At 42.8% G+C, this 16,767-nt stretch overlaps 2 protein-coding genes across 2 annotated transcripts; both read left to right on the forward strand.

The window, feature by feature from the left end:
* The first annotated feature begins 9,251 nt into the window (after positions 1 to 9,251).
* On the forward strand, positions 9,252 to 12,868 carry klf11b (Kruppel like factor 11b). The gene is made up of 4 exons (XM_008308359.3): positions 9,252 to 9,477; positions 10,234 to 10,512; positions 10,886 to 11,843; positions 12,065 to 12,868. The coding sequence occupies exons 1-4, from the start codon at positions 9,439 to 9,441 to the stop codon at positions 12,364 to 12,366; spliced, it is 1,578 nt and encodes a 525-aa protein (XP_008306581.1). The 5' UTR covers positions 9,252 to 9,438; the 3' UTR covers positions 12,367 to 12,868.
* A 1,157-nt stretch (positions 12,869 to 14,025) lies between these two features.
* Positions 14,026 to 16,747, forward strand: LOC103377617 (protein kintoun). The gene is made up of 2 exons (XM_025060954.1): positions 14,026 to 16,096; positions 16,185 to 16,747. Exons 1-2 carry the CDS (start codon positions 14,216 to 14,218, stop codon positions 16,293 to 16,295), a joined length of 1,992 nt encoding a protein of 663 aa, XP_024916722.1. The 5' UTR covers positions 14,026 to 14,215; the 3' UTR covers positions 16,296 to 16,747.
* The last annotated feature ends 20 nt before the right edge of the window (positions 16,748 to 16,767 follow it).

Below are 16,767 nucleotides of genomic sequence, written 5' to 3' on the forward strand. Positions count from 1 at the left end.
GATTTGTTTTTTCTACTAATTTACATACACAAACACTACTGTAAGTATTTGAGTAATTTAAGTGACTGAAAGTACTCAACCTCACCCCAGCCCACCTCACTTCACTTCACCTCACCTCACCTCACCTCACCTCACCTCTTTTCTCCTCTGTCCCACTATCCACTACATCAGATGTCTTTGATCCTTTCAAGTGACACAGAAATAATAAGCATTCATGAGAATTGAGCGACAGCGTCTAGACTGCTCCAAATCAGCAGACTGACTGTCCGTGGAGAGGAAAAATTCAGAACAAGAGTCAAGAAGAAAACTAAATAAATTAGCAAAGAGCGGGGCACTGACACTGCCGTACAAAACACCAAAGAAGAAAAACATCCCCTCCACATTTACCTCATCACAGATGGACAGTTCTACCCCCAAACAAGAGGCTCTTCAGGCGATAGTCACTAAACATTTTGAAAGGTTCTCTACATGGCAGTGGTGCATATTAGCTGCAGGGACCTACGACTCCACTGTGAGAGCATCACTGTCGGATTTGATGACAGAAATAGTGCAGACACTCGCGACGGATATCTTGAGAACGACCACGCTGAATCTCAAGGATACTCTGCACAGTAAACTATCTCTGTCTGACAAGGACAAAGCGTTGAAGGACCTCGACCTGTTTCAAGGGGGTTCTTTGATGGGCATTTTTGCAGACGTGCTTCATGTTCCCAAGGACCGGCGTGACGATGACGGTGACGGCTTCATGTTCCCAAGGACCGGCGTGACGGTGACGATGACGAAGAGCTGACAGCACTACTTAGGAGGGAAGTTTCACACAAGATGCACAACATGCAATCTGTGATCATCAACAGCTCCGTGTGGCTCCCACAGCCTGCTGTTTATGTCAGAGGCTGCTTGTCCAGCACAGAGTCACTTCAGCGAACGGTGTGTTGTGCTGCGCGGTGTTTGGGCAAAGTAAACGTCCAGCATTTGTGTTATTGGCCGAAACACAAAAGCTTAAACTTTGAGTCAGACAAATGTGAATCGTCCGAGGCGATACGGTCCAAAATCTCGTTCCTGTGTACTGTGGAAGCAGTGACTGACATTCTCGTGAAATGGTTGTGCAGACAGAACATAGCAGAGGAGAGCGGAGATTGTCCCCTTCCTCATAGAAGGCAAATGGAGGCTCAACATGCAGCCTTCGATATCGTCATGTACATATGGGACAGTCTTCGTACTGAAGGCAGACCTTGTTTTGATATGGTGCTGACATTTAACAGGGTCATGGAGTTTTTTTCCCAACAAGCTGAAAAGGGCAAAGTCCCCACTATCCGTCCTCAGAGATTTTTTAATTTTGTCAAAAAACAATTTGAGAAAATGATGTCAAGCCTTAAAGGTGTGCTGAAGAAGGACGACTTGAGGTTCCTGGTTAGTCTCTCATCCGAGTCACCGACGCCTGGACATTTATCTAAACAGTTCAATGGAGAGAACACCACCTTTCCAGGACCTTTGCCATTCTCTTCTAGAGCGACACCTGCAACTATCATTCCAACCAATAGGATGGTTGCCGTCACTAGGGGAAGACGACAGTGTCACAATGATATCAAAGCTGCTTTTTTGTTGGATGTACAAACATTGAGGGAAAACCTTGAGACGCAGGATGCACAGGGAATTCTGCAGTATTCCAGTAGCGCGGTCAGGAAAATCTCTCAGGACTTAGTGAACAAAATATATGATCACCTGATGTTTGATGAGACATATCCACTACCACTGGTTCCGGTGGGCAGCCAACTTTCTGACTCTGTCATTTCTGAACTCACAAGAAAGATGGCAAACTTCCACTTTGCTCCTGAAGTTCTGTATGCAACCATAGAGGACGCTGTGGAAAAGTTATTACAGCAGGTGCTGCTCTGGCTCTACCATGAATCGGTACAAACGACCTGTAGTGAGGCGGTGGCTGGTGCCGTAGCTGACATTGAAAAACTCATCACAATAATCACCACATCAGGAGAAAGTTCCAGCGACAATTCACAATCGGAATTCTCCGTACGCCGACACAGTATCTGTAAAAAACGATTTTGTGCCGTGTTGCCACACGATGACTATGAACAGGAGGAGGTCGTCGAGCACCTTATCTTCTCTTTCTCGCAGAAACTCGTCAATGAACTTCTCAAACCCAACACGGGACCCTCACTCACGGTAAGCAGCCATGATATCGTTTTGCGTCTTACACGCATGATGCAGGTGGCAATCGATGACATCGACTCTTCGGTCGAAATATTCAGGAAAGAATTCAAAAAGGTCACAGAGACTGCGATCGAACACCTGCACATGAAGTTTGGTTCGGCAGATAAGCTACAGACAGCGGTCCTGTCCAACGACACATCTTTTCATTACGCTGTTATCAAGTATCTACAAATCCACCTCAATTACCTCAGGAATCAACAACCAAGGAGATCGGCAGTTTCTAAGTTTTTCTCCGCAGTTGGAAAAAAAATTGACCACGCCCTTGAAGTGCTACTGATTGGCAGTTCGGCATGAGATGAACAATAGAAGGATCAAATCTGCGATTGCCAAAGTTTCAGGACAAATGTCAATGACATGTCCTTGTGTTTATTGTTTATCTTGTTAGCAAAGGCCACTCTGTTGAACAAGCACATTTTCAGTCTCAAGGCCACTCTGTTGAACAAGCACATTTCCAGTCTCTACTTGGACTATGTCCATAGATCTGGGGCAGGAGGGTTAAGGAAGTGTAAGGTAGAGCATGTGTTAATCACAACAATCAGTATAGAGACAAATCATTATAGACATAAACTCAAGAGAGAAGTGAGCTGATGTGCACTGTTCGTAAAACTTAAGAAAAACAAAGACAGAGCCACACAAAATAGCTAACCGTTGCATCTGGCAACCAAAAGATACGCATCAATACGCTACTTCACCAGATAAAAAGAATCAGGCTCATCCCTTTTAGCATTAAGCCAATCATTAAGCTAGTCATTAGGACAATCATTAAACAGATCGGTGGCTGGTGTCGAGCAGAAAAAACACACCAAGTTGCATCTGGTTCCAAAGATGTTGCACAGATGCAAAGTGAGGAGTTCTATTATTCTGGTACAAAAGTGCCATCCGTGTGAATTCAGCCTGAGCTGACACTGAAGAATGTTGTTTATTAAGTCAAAATACCTGAGGTTTGCAGATTTGAACATGTTGGTATCAACAATCTAAAACACACATCAACAAAATTGTTGATTGTGTCCACCTGGGAAGATGAAGATGAGAAAAAATAAATTCTATATATCTAATTTTTCCACTTAAAATATATTTAATCATTTTTTAAATTTTAATTTACTCATATTTTCTCCTTTTTTTTTCAAAAAACCTGAATACAATGTACACATTGGAGAAAAATAGCTAATATAATATTTATTATATCCCCATAAGTCACTGAAAGTGTGAACAGATACAATGTAAATATGTGAATAGATACAATGCATACATTCATCGTTATGTATTTATATTTTCATTTATTTTTATATAATTACTTTATGTTGTTAGTTAGTTGGCCCTGGTCTAGATTCTCATTTCAGTTTGATTTTATTTTGAAAGTCTGAGAAAGCCTTGATGTTCTTAACATGTTCTTTCTGTTATTTTACAGTCAAAATGATAAAGATTGAGATTATTCAGATTAAGGGCATTAGTCACAACGTAACAAATGTAACGAAAGTGACAAAAATGTGACAAATGTGAGAAAAGCAGATTAGAATAGAATAGAACCTTGATTGTTCCGTCCACTCCTACTTTTTAATTCTATTCAGGTTTGATTACTGATAAATTCTCTTTCACAACATGCCATAAAAAATAAACATCCATTAAAGAAGCCACTGAAAATTTACTGCATCGTTAAAGACCGACAACAGCAGACACAGAACACTGACGCCCACCAGAGGCAGTAAATATCGATTCAGTCAGGATGAATTGTGGGCGTATGATTTCATACTTTTTCGCAGATTTGTGAGCCTTCATCATTAGGCTCCACACATGCTCAGACGCTCTCCGCAGGGCCTCCTCCGGGGAGCCCGCAAACCTGCCTCCTGCTCCTCACGTTGTCAGGACAACAGATGGTGAAATAGCTGCACATAAGTCAATGTTACATAGCAACAGATTGGCCCCTGAACAGCCGCTCTGACCAATCAGGAGCCTCTGCTCGTCGAGAAATACCCTGTTGACACTCAGTTCCACTGTGTAGGAAGAGAGGAGGAGGAGGAGGAGGAGGAGGAGGAGTCACATGATGTGTGGTGCACTGAGCATCCTTTGGAGCCCAGCTGAGTGAGGAACACGTTACGTTCTTTAGATGAAATACAAAGACTACGGTTTCATTAGCCTGTTTCTCCTCTGTTCAGATTCAGATCAAACTCCTCGGTGAGCTGCTCATTCTTCTTATTCATGTTTATGTTGAGGAAAACTGGGGGTGTTTCAATGTGAGGGCGACTGTATCCAGCGTAAAAAATAACGTAGAACTAAAATAGCACTCAAAAGATATAACAAAGTCCCTTCAGTCTGTTCCCGGGTGAATACACTGTTTTACAAAACAGTCGTTAACGTGCGACGTTTTGTTTTGTTTTGTAAAAAAAAAAAAGACTAGAACAACAAAGCAACAACAGACATACTGACCTTTTCCATTAAGTAAAAGAGTAGAGAGAGAGATTCACGTGCAGTAGAACAAAAGGTGGGAGGAAGACAACAGGTGGGAGGACGGGAAAAACAAGAAAGGAAGTACAGTATGAACAAGGAGGAGGGCAGAAAAAAGGAGTCGTGAACGAGTGAATGAGTCTCTGTGGCACACTCGAAAAAAAATCAAAGATCGTCATATGTACTTTTTTAGATGGGGAAAGAAAACACAAAGCACAGAACTGCAGGGAGAACCAGAAACAATGAAGAGAAAGAGAAATACAGGAAGTAAGAAAGACTGGAGGAACAAAAGGAAGGCAGGGAAGAATGAAGCAAGGTAGAAACAAAGGAACATAGGAAGGAACAAAGACCAATAGTTGAAAAAAAATAAAGAGGAAGAAAGGAAAGGAAGAAATTAGGGAATGAGGGAAGAATGGAAGGAAGGTAGGAATAAAGGAAAAATAGTAAAAAGGAGTAAGGAAAAATATGCAGGAAGGGAGGAGGTATGAGCAAGTGAGCAAGCAAGCAAAAATAATGGAAAGGATGAAAGGTGGGAAGAAAAGAAATACATCTAGAGTAAAGTGAGGTTTGAAGGAGGAGGGAAAGGAATGACGCACAGTAAAGAGGATGAAAGGAGTAATTAATTGAAGATAAAAAAGAATGTCGGAAGGAATGATGGAAGTAAGGAAGGAAAGAAGGAAGGAAAAAAGAGAGAAAGGTCCGTCATCCCAATATATAACCCTTTTACTGACTGTGTCCTTTCACCCAGATGTTTGTTATGAGGAGCAGAAACAACTGACAGCTTTTTCCTAGAAGTCCAAAGGCCTGCATGTGTTTACCATCAGTAACATTAACCTCCGGAAAACCATCACCAAAAGAATCTGCAGTATTTTCCTAACAAATATCCAGAAAAAAGGCACCGAGGAGGATTTTCACTTATATTTTTAAGAATTATCCAATTCAGACTTTCATCAAGTTTCAAGTTGTGTTTTTTTTTTTACAAAACAAATAATAGTAAGTTATACTGTAGTTTCTCTAGTCTTTATGCTGTAGTCAATTTAAACCATAGGAAGGAAGAAAGGAATAAAAAGGAAGGAAGGCATTGAGGAAGGTAAAGAAGAAAAACAGAAAAATATATTCCTCGATATATCCCTATTTTTGAAGATTCCGTGCTCTCAACATAATTAAATAAATGCTCGCCAAGCAATTCAAAACAATCTCTAATGATAGTGCCAAACAAAGAGGGCCCCCTTTCAACAACAGAAAAGGTTTCACTATAATATATAGTTAAGTACATGTAACATTTTATATGACATATATATATATATATATATATATATATACATAAGTATATTTAAAATGCATTTCACATTTATATACAGATAATGCAGTAGAAACACTGCAGCCTATGGCACTGCCTGTCAGAGCTGCATGTAAAATATAGCCCTGAACCCTGCAGGAACAACTCCCCCACCCGCCCACTGAGCTGTTCCTGGAGTTCCAGAGTGAGGGGAGTTAACTGTACAGGGGAGGTGTGCATGCAGAGGCCCACATAGGCCAGTGTAACCTTTCCTCCAGATTCCAACTACCCCCTTACATCATAAATAGGCTGTTGAACTTAGGCCTGGGTTGCGTGTCATGCTTGCGTGCTAGCTCCTTTTTGTGCTCTAACTCCTCCCTTTTTGCTCCGTTCCTCACTCTAACTGCTTGCATTGTCGTTGCACTGCTCCTGCTCCAGCTCCAGGCCCTGGTTGCACCCTGAGGTCACGCTCATGTGAGTCATTGTGTGGTACAGCCTTCGTTAGCGGCCAGCCGCCAGGGCCCGGCCTACACACCTGCTACACACCCTCCTGCTGCCGCCAGGTTGCACACAATCACAGGTTAAACGAGGAGTTGTGGCGGCACTTCATCATGTGTGATCTGCATGTATTTGAACTGGGGGCCATAAAAGTATGAAACATCATGGGCGTGTGCTTATGAAGATGAAACCCGGTCAACTAAGGCAAAACCCAGCTTCCTGTCTTTTACAGAGTGATCCCAAAATTTAAGTACACGCTGTTTCCCAACTATGGATTTTGTGTTAAATGCATAAAGCATTCCTCAGTCCATATAAAGTCAAAGGAGTGCCAGCTTTTTTTGGAGGTACGCAGTGTTTTTATGAAGAGGTTCGCTCTCACAAGTGGGTTGGAGCCCCTGACACACTTTCTTCTTTGTCTAAATGCAGTTGCTGATGTAACGGCATATATAGGTCAGCACTTGTATGAATTTCCGCGACACTGATGGATTCCAGAGAAAAGGTCTGTCCAGTAGACCACAGGAAAATGATCCAAACATACAATAAGATTTAGATTAGCTTACAATATGTTTCCGTGCAGGAGAACAAAGCTGGGTTCATGTGGATGTAAAGGCAGCTAAGAGGCTGCCTCCGCTGCAGACATAAAAACAACAGCAGTCGAACCCACACAGACAATAGATGCTTTAAGATCACTACAGCAGAACTCCAGTCACACTCTTGGCTAACTGAAAAATATTTACAGAGTTTAACTGTGGCCTTAGGTAACACATTATTGACCTTAAAACCACCAAAATATCACATGCGGTGAGTATTTGACGGGGAAATAAATTATTACACTAAAGGTGACAGACTAAATTAAATATACCTAATTCCATCCCTAGAGATTATGGGATAAACCTTACAATTGTGTGCATTATTATTACTTTCCTTTGTTTAACGAGAAACCTATAGAAATTGCTCCAAAATAACAAGACAGAAAGCAGCACGACAGCAGACACTGGCGTTGCATTCAGGTGCTGTTGGAAAAATGTAACTGATGACTCTCTGGCTGGGTCGTTTACTTACTCTTTGTAAAAAAAGAAGAAGAAAAAAAACGTTTGGTGTTGCTAAATTGAAGTTTACAACTTTGGTAAATCGAAGGAGTTCATCAATTTGATATGATTATAAAAAACAGAAATGTATCTAGAAATAGATTCTTGATTGAAGTATTTTACACCATATTGATGTAAGACAAATAACACATAACATAACAACCACAGTTTCTTGCTGCTTCAGTAAATACTCTTTCATCAACTAATCTCACTAATTATTATTTTAGTTTATTTATTTATCATTATATATACGTCCACACTGTAGTATAAATTTGAGTAATTAAAAAACAGCATTTTTTAATAACTCTTACAAGCCTTAGGCATTAATGTGTTTAATATCAAAATATAAAAATCTTGTGAAAAATGAAATAAACCTGAAACTCATAGTTAACAACTGCAGTTGGTTTATATTCATTGTCAAAGACACCTCTATATAGGTTTTACCTGAATTAAAATGAACTGAAAAAACACTGACAACATATGAATACGAGTTGTATATTGTAACATTTACCATCACTTCCAACAGCATTACATGGAGTAGAAATAAATATATATTTCTATAAATAAACCCTGTACAACAAAGGCCATACGGAACGTTGTTGAAAGCTTTTATAAAAGGATGGTAGATACATTTTCTGTATTGAAGCAGAAATTTTATATATTTTAAAATATATTCAACAGCCAGAACAACAAACAATGTATGAAAGGTCGTCACAGGGAGCCAAAATATTTGGTTTATGTTTTCATTAATTTCATTAATACAACCACTATTAAACCAACTAAGTAAAACAACATATATTTTCATTATATTCTGAAGACAGACACGGGAAACAATGACATTGTAGCTCTGTCTACTGTTAATTTACATTGAAACGTAGTAATAAAACAGCCCATACTTTTCCCACAACATATTCAGTTAGAAGAACAAACACTTGCCGGCAATTATCATCTCAGTAATTGTTTTGATACGTTTGATAGGTAAAATGTAGCATTCCAAGATGGCTGCCTACATAGGGAAAACCTGCTCCTGAACTAAATTATCCTCATTCTGGAGTAATTAAAACCTCAATTAGTACATTAGGGTAACTCTATGTTGTTGTTTTAATAGTTTATTGGGTGTTGAGACACCGAGTAAACTATTTTCTATTTCATTTCTGCTTATTCATTTCAGTTTCAAAAATTGTTGCCCAACTTAAGTGCCTACATGAAATGGGATTGGATGTACTGTTTGGTGTTCCTCTTTTGAAGACTTTGTGTTCTAGCAAAAAATGGAAGGTATTACTAACATATAATATAACGGACGTAAATATGTCGAAATAGTATACCAGAAACATATCTACCTTCGCTAAAAACGAATATTCCCTTACCTAACTTGTTTACAGTTTTCCCGCTGTCGAAGTCTTTCAGTGCTGCATATTTCCCACACTCCTTGAACGCCTCATAGACTCAATCGACCTTTTGCCTAGTTTAGCTGCTGGCAGTTCATCGGGTTTACCCTGACACTGCTGACTCCGCGGCCACGCCCACCAACGGCCACGCACCCTATTTCCTCCAACCGTCCTGCGAGCACGCAGTGTTCACGCGCTGACTGCGCTCACATTGGCTTGAGCTCTGCACACACTGGCCTCTGATTGGTTGAGTGTTGCCACCCGCCAGTGCGTGTTTGTGAGTTTTGTTTTTCTTTTCTTTTTTTCTGTTTCCCCTCCTCTGCCCTCCTCCCTGTGTTTTACACACACAGCTGAGAGAAAAGGCAGCCAGTCAGGAGAAAAAACGCTCCTCAACCCTTAGCCGAGGACAAGCAGCAGTAGAAGCGGCAGCAGAACTGGCAACCGCCGTCTCTTTGTTCTACACTGGCTTTGACAACGAGCAGAAAAAAGTCACATTTAAATCTTCTTGTTTTCTATGACGTCGCGTAAATTCACGGATATGGAGTTCCACGGGGTAAGCTTGTAATTTTTATCCGTTTTTATTTGTGTTTTCCCCTCATAAGTGCTTGTATAAAACCGGGTTGTTTACAGGACGGCTGTGAAATTTCTAACAGGCAAGAAAAAACAACAATATATTATTTGTAGTAACTGTCACATTTAAATAAACGGGATGCCAAAATAATTGTACTATTTTTTTTTTGTACTTACATTGTTACACTGCTCTTACATACAATGTCAACGGTGTAAAATAATTTCAACAGGTGAGAAAGACCTCTGTTGTCACCTGATTGCTTTGTTATAGATAAATGTGAATTTTTATATGGAATTTTAGAAACACGCATTTTATTGAAAGTTGCGAAGTTATAAAGCCCACTTCCTGATCTAAACCCACTTTATGGGGATTTCACATGGCTCATCTCGGCAGCACGTCACTGTTTGGTCTATATTTGGCAATGGGAGGCGTCCTGGCTTGTATCCAGAGGCAATGCATGCTGGGCTGAGGTGAAGTCACCATTAAGCCAAGTTCCTTATTGGCAGCGTTCTTTAGTTTGGCCCGGGAACTTGAAATACTGGAGGAGGGAAGGAGCTGGAAATTTCAACATGTGCACTTTTCTGTTATGGTTAAAACCAGGGCCAACTTTGTTCCTGTTTACATTCATGTCGTTGTCATATGTATCAGAATCTATTATACACAAAGAGGCCCAGCATTGTTGAATAAATGCAGCCTCTCTTCACATTTTGAATGTTTGTTTACTGTTTCCTTTTGCAGACTGAGTACATGGACCACTGTGGCTCTGTTTCAAAGAGGCGTAGGCACGACAGTGAACTGTCTGTCTCCAGTGGAACCTCTGGTCTGGAGTACACAGACCTGGAAGCAGCTGAAGCGCTGGTGTGCATGAGCTCGTGGGGCCAGAGCCTCTTCTTGGGCACCAACAGGCCAAGCCCCTGCAAGCCCAGACCCCTCACCCCAGCTTCAGACTCCTGTGACTCCCTCCTGCCGCCAGAAATTCCAGAAGTCCCAAAGGACTTTGTGTCTCTTTCCTCCTTGGTAAGAGGCTCCACTTCAATGCACATGATAGTGTGTGTCATTATTGAAAGTGAAAGTTAATGAAAGGAATGAACATTGAATCATTAGTGAGTATAATGTCACAGTAAATCTTAGTTTTGAATGTCAAGATAAATATTATAATAATAATATTTTGTAGACTTTTGGTTTTATTTGAAAGAAATTGGGTTTATGGAAGGTACGTTATGAAACAAACAGACTTTCAGGTCAAGGTTTGTGAATGTTGATCATAAAAATCTTAGTTTATAGCTTGGAATTGTAATACCGAAACTTCAACGTACTTCCTTGTTACTTGTAGTATATTTACATACACTGAGTAAACTTTAATTTCACTTTCCTTTTTATCTCTCTCTAGTGTATGACTCCTCCTCACAGCCCTAGCTTTGTTGAAACTTCCACATCCAGCGCTGGCCCACAGTCAAGCCTGGCTCTGTCCTCACAGCGCTGTGGCTCGGGTCTCCATCAACCTTTCCTGGCACTCATTGCTGAAAAAGCCCCGACCCTCCCACCTCCGCCACAGCCCTGCCGAGCTATGGCGACCAGCGTCATCCGCCACACCGCAGACAGCACCCCCTGCCAGCACCACATTCCATTGGCCCCCAGTCAAGAAAAAACTACAGACACAGTTGTGGCTACAATGGTCTGTCAGCCGCAGCAGCAGCAGCACATCACACACACTGAGCAGATAACCTCACCTCCCGCTCCTCCTGCTCCTCTCACACCCTCCAATTCAGAACAACAGCCCAGTCCCTCAAAACAGTGTTTGGACAGTGTCTCCGCCCCCGTCCCTCCCAACAGCCAACCGCTAAACAGCCCACAACCTCCCTGTGTAGCCACCACCCTGTCCCCACCTGTAGTCAGAAGCCCTCAAATCATCTGCCAGATGTTCCCTGTTAGCAGCCAATCAGGGATAATCTCAGCCTTCATCCCCAGCCAGGTTCAGACTTCGGGTACTGGAATCGCGGGCGGCACCACACCCATCCTGCCTCAGCCCACCTCAGCTAACGCCACCACTGTTCAGCAGCCTCTCATCGTGAGCTCAGCTGTGGCCCAGGGCACAGTGATGCTGGTTCTTCCTCAATCCTCGGTCACTCGGGCCCCTCAGTGCCCTCAGACTGTCATGACCTTGGGCAACACCAAGCTGCTACCTCTGGCCCCGGCCCCCGTGTACGTGCCTGCAGGGGCCAGTAACAGCACTGCACCCACAAAGATGGACTTTTCCCGCAGGAGAAACTACGTCTGCAACTTCCCAGGCTGCAGGAAGACGTACTTCAAGAGCTCCCACCTGAAGGCTCACCTCAGAACACACACAGGTGAGCGTTCATAAACACACTGACCTCGTGACCGTGTTAGGAGTGTGTGTTACATCCTGTTTGTAAACCACTCCTTTTTTGGACTTGTTGTTGCTAATGGTAAGAGTGAGTTCATTGTTTAGTGTATGAAGAGGCACTGTGATGCATGAAACTTTTTGATGACCTGGATGTGACTCATTTACTGACTCAACAAACTCTTCCTGTTTGTCTCCCTAACATAGGTGAGAAGCCTTTTAGCTGCAGCTGGGACGGCTGTGATAAAAGGTTCGCCCGCTCCGACGAGCTGTCCAGGCACCGGCGAACGCACACCGGCGAAAAGAAGTTTGTCTGCCCCGTGTGTGACCGGCGGTTCATGCGCAGCGATCACCTCACCAAACATGCACGACGTCACATGAGCACAAAGAAAATTCCTTCCTGGCAGGCTGACATTCGTAGTTTGAACAAAGTGGTAGCTGGCAAAACGCCGGCCACGAAGCCAGGCCTCCCCACGCTGAGCATGCTGGTACCTGCCAGTTCAAAGTAGACAATGAACACTGCCATTCTACCTTCTCCCAAGATGCTACAGGGACACAGGAAGTAGCCAAGCACACACGCTGCTTCTTTTTCACTCATGAAAATGAGAAAATAAAAATGCACTGGACTTTAGTTTTTCTTCTCTACTTTTAATTTGTACATGCGTTTTCCTTAAAAGGATTTGTTTACATAATTCTAATTTGTATGCATCCTTGCCAAAGCCTTTGTATGAAGTTTGTCTTACTCATTTCACCTCCCAACTTCCCTCAACACTTTATTTGTGTTAATATTGATATATATATATACACATATATATACAGTATATGTCTATGTGAATGTATTGTGTGTCGTATGGAATGCATTTATTTGTCATATTGGGGAAAATATTGACTTTAAAAATGTAAATATGAATATTAATCAATGATATTATGATTACACCTTGATTATATCACTCTGTTTAACTTTTCATATTATTTAATACATATTTGTAATAAAAAAAGTATTAAATGACACTTTGTTGTTCACATCATTACTGATCTAAGTAAGCCCGGGACAATGAGGCCCCGGATCACAGTAAAGTCAGCAGAAGTCCTGGTTGTTTCATGCAGTAAGTGTCCTCATCCTGTGTGCGTCACTGTGCACCGCCCCCACCATCAGCAGCGCCTCCCCTTGTCTTAACCACTCAGACTCCTGTCCTTTAAAATGTGCTGACTAGTCTGTGAGTAGTCTTGTTGGTCGAATTAATGAAAAATCACTTTGTTTTCCCGGCTCTTTCGGTGACACCTTGCCAGGACATTGTGTCCTTTAGCCCGGGTTATTTAACGGGTGGTTGGAATCCTGGGCTCTGTCTCACCGAAGGAAGCAGACAGAGCTTGAGCTTGTTGCGTAACACACTGCTGAGATTTATACAACCAAAAATCTCTTGATTCGTTTGTTCACCTCCCACAAGCTCTTGTGATTAGTGCGCCCAAAGTCGAGGGTAATTACCCAAGATGCATTTCCCAGACCCCGGAGAAGCACATCTCAAAAATATTTAAGCAGATGTTAATAATAGAATAACATTAAACATCAAACATTATCCGAATCCTCATCCCAATCCTCCTCTTTCTCCGGCTCTCCTACACATATATAATAAGCAGCAGTCCCACACCTAGCAACAGCGAACCCCCTTCCAATCACATACTCAGAAATATGAAGTGTTGGGGGTGCGACCAATCACCGCTCTCCACTATATACCCGCCTCTTTGTTTTACTGACCGACATTCACAGGCTGTGAACACTTTTAGTGGTGATCTGCAACGACACCTGCTGGTAAAGGAAAGAATATATTGTGCAGTAGGGTCTTTTTGAACAATAGAAATACAGTATACACAAATATATTGAATCTTCACAGCGCTGTGGAAATGTGTGTTATGTTATTATAATATATTCTTTCGAGATTGAAAATGATCTGAATGGCAGATTAATTTACCATCGAACATGTATTTCTTTTTAGAAGAGTTCCCGTCATTTACGCAGTCTACATGTTAATATCAAACATATTTAACTGTCAGTAGATACACGAATTAAGTAATAAAATAAAGAATGTGGCTGGTCATTTTTATTTTACAAACGGGTAATGTTTTTAGTTGAATAAAATAATCAAATTACGTGCCAGGGTTTGTTTCTGGGGGGAGACATTTCTCAGCCACACCGTTTTATCACGCGTTGCTATGGTGACAACATACAACCGAGAAGTTTGTTTAAAGCTGTGAATCCTTTCATCGCCGCAAATTACAACAACAACATCATTTTTTAGGAAAACAATAGCAAACATATTTTGTATTTTCTAGCGGGTGCTTCAAGTCGCTGTTATCGCCATGAGTGCCAAAGAAAATCCGGACAAATTGAACGTTACGACGGAGGAAGCCGACAGGCTGAGAAAGGCGTTCAAAGACGAGAAATTCAGAGAAATGTTTCGCGAGTACGCACAAGAAATATCCGACCCCGAGAACAGGAGACAGTACGAGAAGGAGATCCAACTCCTGGAGCAGGAGAGAGGAAACACGGTGGAGTTCATCCACCCGACGCCGTACAGGTGTCTCAGGACGAGCGTGGACGGTAAACACAAGTGTTTCATCAACATCTGTTCCAGTGAGAAAGTGGGTAAACCTCAGTGTCAGAGTGGCGTTTCAGAGGGAGGCCGCAGAGGTCAGCGCTGGTCTCTGCCTCACAGTCTGCACCCAGGCAGACAAGACACGAACCCAAAGGGAAACAAGATCGTCGTCTATGACGTGGTCTTCCACCCCGACACCCTCCACCTAGCAGGCAAGAACCAGAGATTCATGGACATGGTGGACAATACGGCCATCTCAGCAATCCAGGACTCCTTCAAAGTGACTCTGGACAGAAACAACCTGCGGCAAATGAAAACCAAGTACAAGGGTACGCCTCAGGCTTGTGTTATCAGAAAACCAATACCTGGACACAAACCCCAGGATCCCTCAGACAAGTCCGACCCTTTAACTTTCCCATTCCCCGATGAAAAAAAACCAGCCACAACCAACAAGAGCAACTCCAAACCCGTCAGCCTCCAGATCCAACCTCAGAAACCCCCAGAACCGACAAAGCCCAGGTACACAGTGAAGTACCGATCCTTCGTGGACCTGCAGGACTACAGATGCTCCAGAGACTCGGCCGTGAGCCCCAGGCCCAAAGAGATATTGGTCACCATCGAGGTGCCACTGCTGAAGTCCATCGCGGACACCAGCTTGGAGGTGAAAGAACGAGGCCTCCTGCTGGAGTCCAAGGATCCAGCGTACAGGCTGGAGCTGCCCTTGGCCTATCCTGTGGACGAAGACGGAGGAGAGGCCAAGTTCAACAAACAGAGAGGACAGCTGAGCGTCACGCTGCCTGTTCTCCCATCCAAGGAGGTGTGGGATGGAATGAACGTCAGTGACGGTCAGAGAAGTCACTCAGGTGTGGAGGAGATTTGTCGTCATGAAGACGAGGAGGAGATGAAGGAGGAGGAGAAGGTCAGAGATGATGGAGATGAGGAGGGATGGAGATCTCAGAGAAAGATGGAGGAGAGAAATGTTAGAGGAAGTGAAGACGGGGAGCAAACTGCGGAAAGCGGGGAGGAAATGATGGAAGAACGGAGGAGGGAAGGTAGTGATGCTGAAGAGGTGGATACGAGTGTAGAGGAGGAGGAGGTCAATAGGGAGGAAGAAGTTGATGAAAAGGAGGCGAGGGAGCAATCGTTGTTGGGAAACAGTGAGGTAGACGATGAAGAACATCAAAATATTAAATGCCCAAATGGTGAAGAGGGTGAACAAAGGGTAAAGGTCAGGGAGGAAGAGTTAAGGAAACATGAGGAGGTGGAGATATCAGTGGAGGAGATAAAGACAGAAGGAGAAGATGAAGAAGAGGAGCAAGAAAAGGTGGAGAGAGAAGTGGAGGACACAGAGGAGGAAGATGAGAAGGAAAGTAAACAAAGTGAGGAGGAGCTAAAACCAGAAACGCAGAACAAAGAGGACAGGGGAAGTGCGGGGGAGGAGAGAGGTGATGACCCCAAACCGGATGAGATTTGTGAAAATGGAAAAAAGGAAATTAAAAAGCAGAAACAAGAAAAGGGGAAGGAAGAACTTTCTAAAAATCCATCTACTTTAGGAACTGACTCAGTTTCTTCCATCCGAGAGGAGGTTGAGTTAAACTCTTACTCACCACAGGAAAGTGCTGGAAACAACGACGAAAAAGTAAAGGTAGGAAAAGTTCTGACAATCGTGCTGAAAGTTGAAAACAACTCGTAAAATATTTCATTTTTGACTTTTTTTTTTTTTAACGTTGTAGCTTCACAGATGCTCCATCTCTCAGTCCGACCACCAGTGGTTCATGTCCAACAACAACGACATCTTTACCCCAGAACATCTCTCAGCTCTGCAGCACTTCACCACAGACTGAGGGAGAAAACGAGGATGTCTGCAGTGTTCCAGGCTCAGAAAAGCCGATGGAGATGGAGGAAATGGATGAGGACGACTTGCAGACAGAGCAGGTCTTTCAGCGCAGTGACATCGATCCTCCTCCAGGAGCGCGGAGAAACGAAGATGGAGAGGGAAATGAAAAGGTTCAAGGGTTTTATACGACACGTACGGGGCTCGTCTTCCAGAACGACCTGTTGTTCACCCTGGAGCCCTGAGGAAATTATTTGTTATTTTGATTATATTTTGAATTTTATTTTGAAAATACAGCCTCCGTCGGGTCATCAGGTGTGATCGAGGGACACTTCAAACATCTTTACTACAGTTAAATAATAATAATAATAATAATAATGAGACTTTCACTGATGTCAGGTATGTGGTTTCTCTGGGGTTCGAACCCAAGTCCTTCTGCATGTAAGGCAGGTGTGATAACCGCCACCCTTTGCAACCCTTGG

This window comes from Cynoglossus semilaevis, chromosome 1 (assembly GCF_000523025.1).
Source record: "Cynoglossus semilaevis isolate Cse_v1.0 chromosome 1, Cse_v1.0, whole genome shotgun sequence".
In the NCBI taxonomy this organism is placed as follows: domain Eukaryota; kingdom Metazoa; phylum Chordata; class Actinopteri; order Pleuronectiformes; family Cynoglossidae; genus Cynoglossus; species Cynoglossus semilaevis.

Excerpts from the sequence above, each read along its gene's own strand:
- klf11b (XM_008308359.3), top strand. The coding sequence starts at position 9,439 with ATGACGTCGCGTAAATTCACGGATATGGAGTTCCACGGG. Across the intron at positions 10,513-10,885 it reads TTGTGTCTCTTTCCTCCTTG|TGTATGACTCCTCCTCACAG; the intron begins GTAAGAGGCTCC and ends ATCTCTCTCTAG. Across the intron at positions 11,844-12,064 it reads TCACCTCAGAACACACACAG|GTGAGAAGCCTTTTAGCTGC; the intron begins GTGAGCGTTCAT and ends TCCCTAACATAG.
- LOC103377617 (XM_025060954.1), top strand. The coding sequence starts at position 14,216 with ATGAGTGCCAAAGAAAATCCGGACAAATTGAACGTTACGACGGAGGAA. Across the intron at positions 16,097-16,184 it reads ACAACGACGAAAAAGTAAAG|CTTCACAGATGCTCCATCTC; the intron begins GTAGGAAAAGTT and ends TTAACGTTGTAG.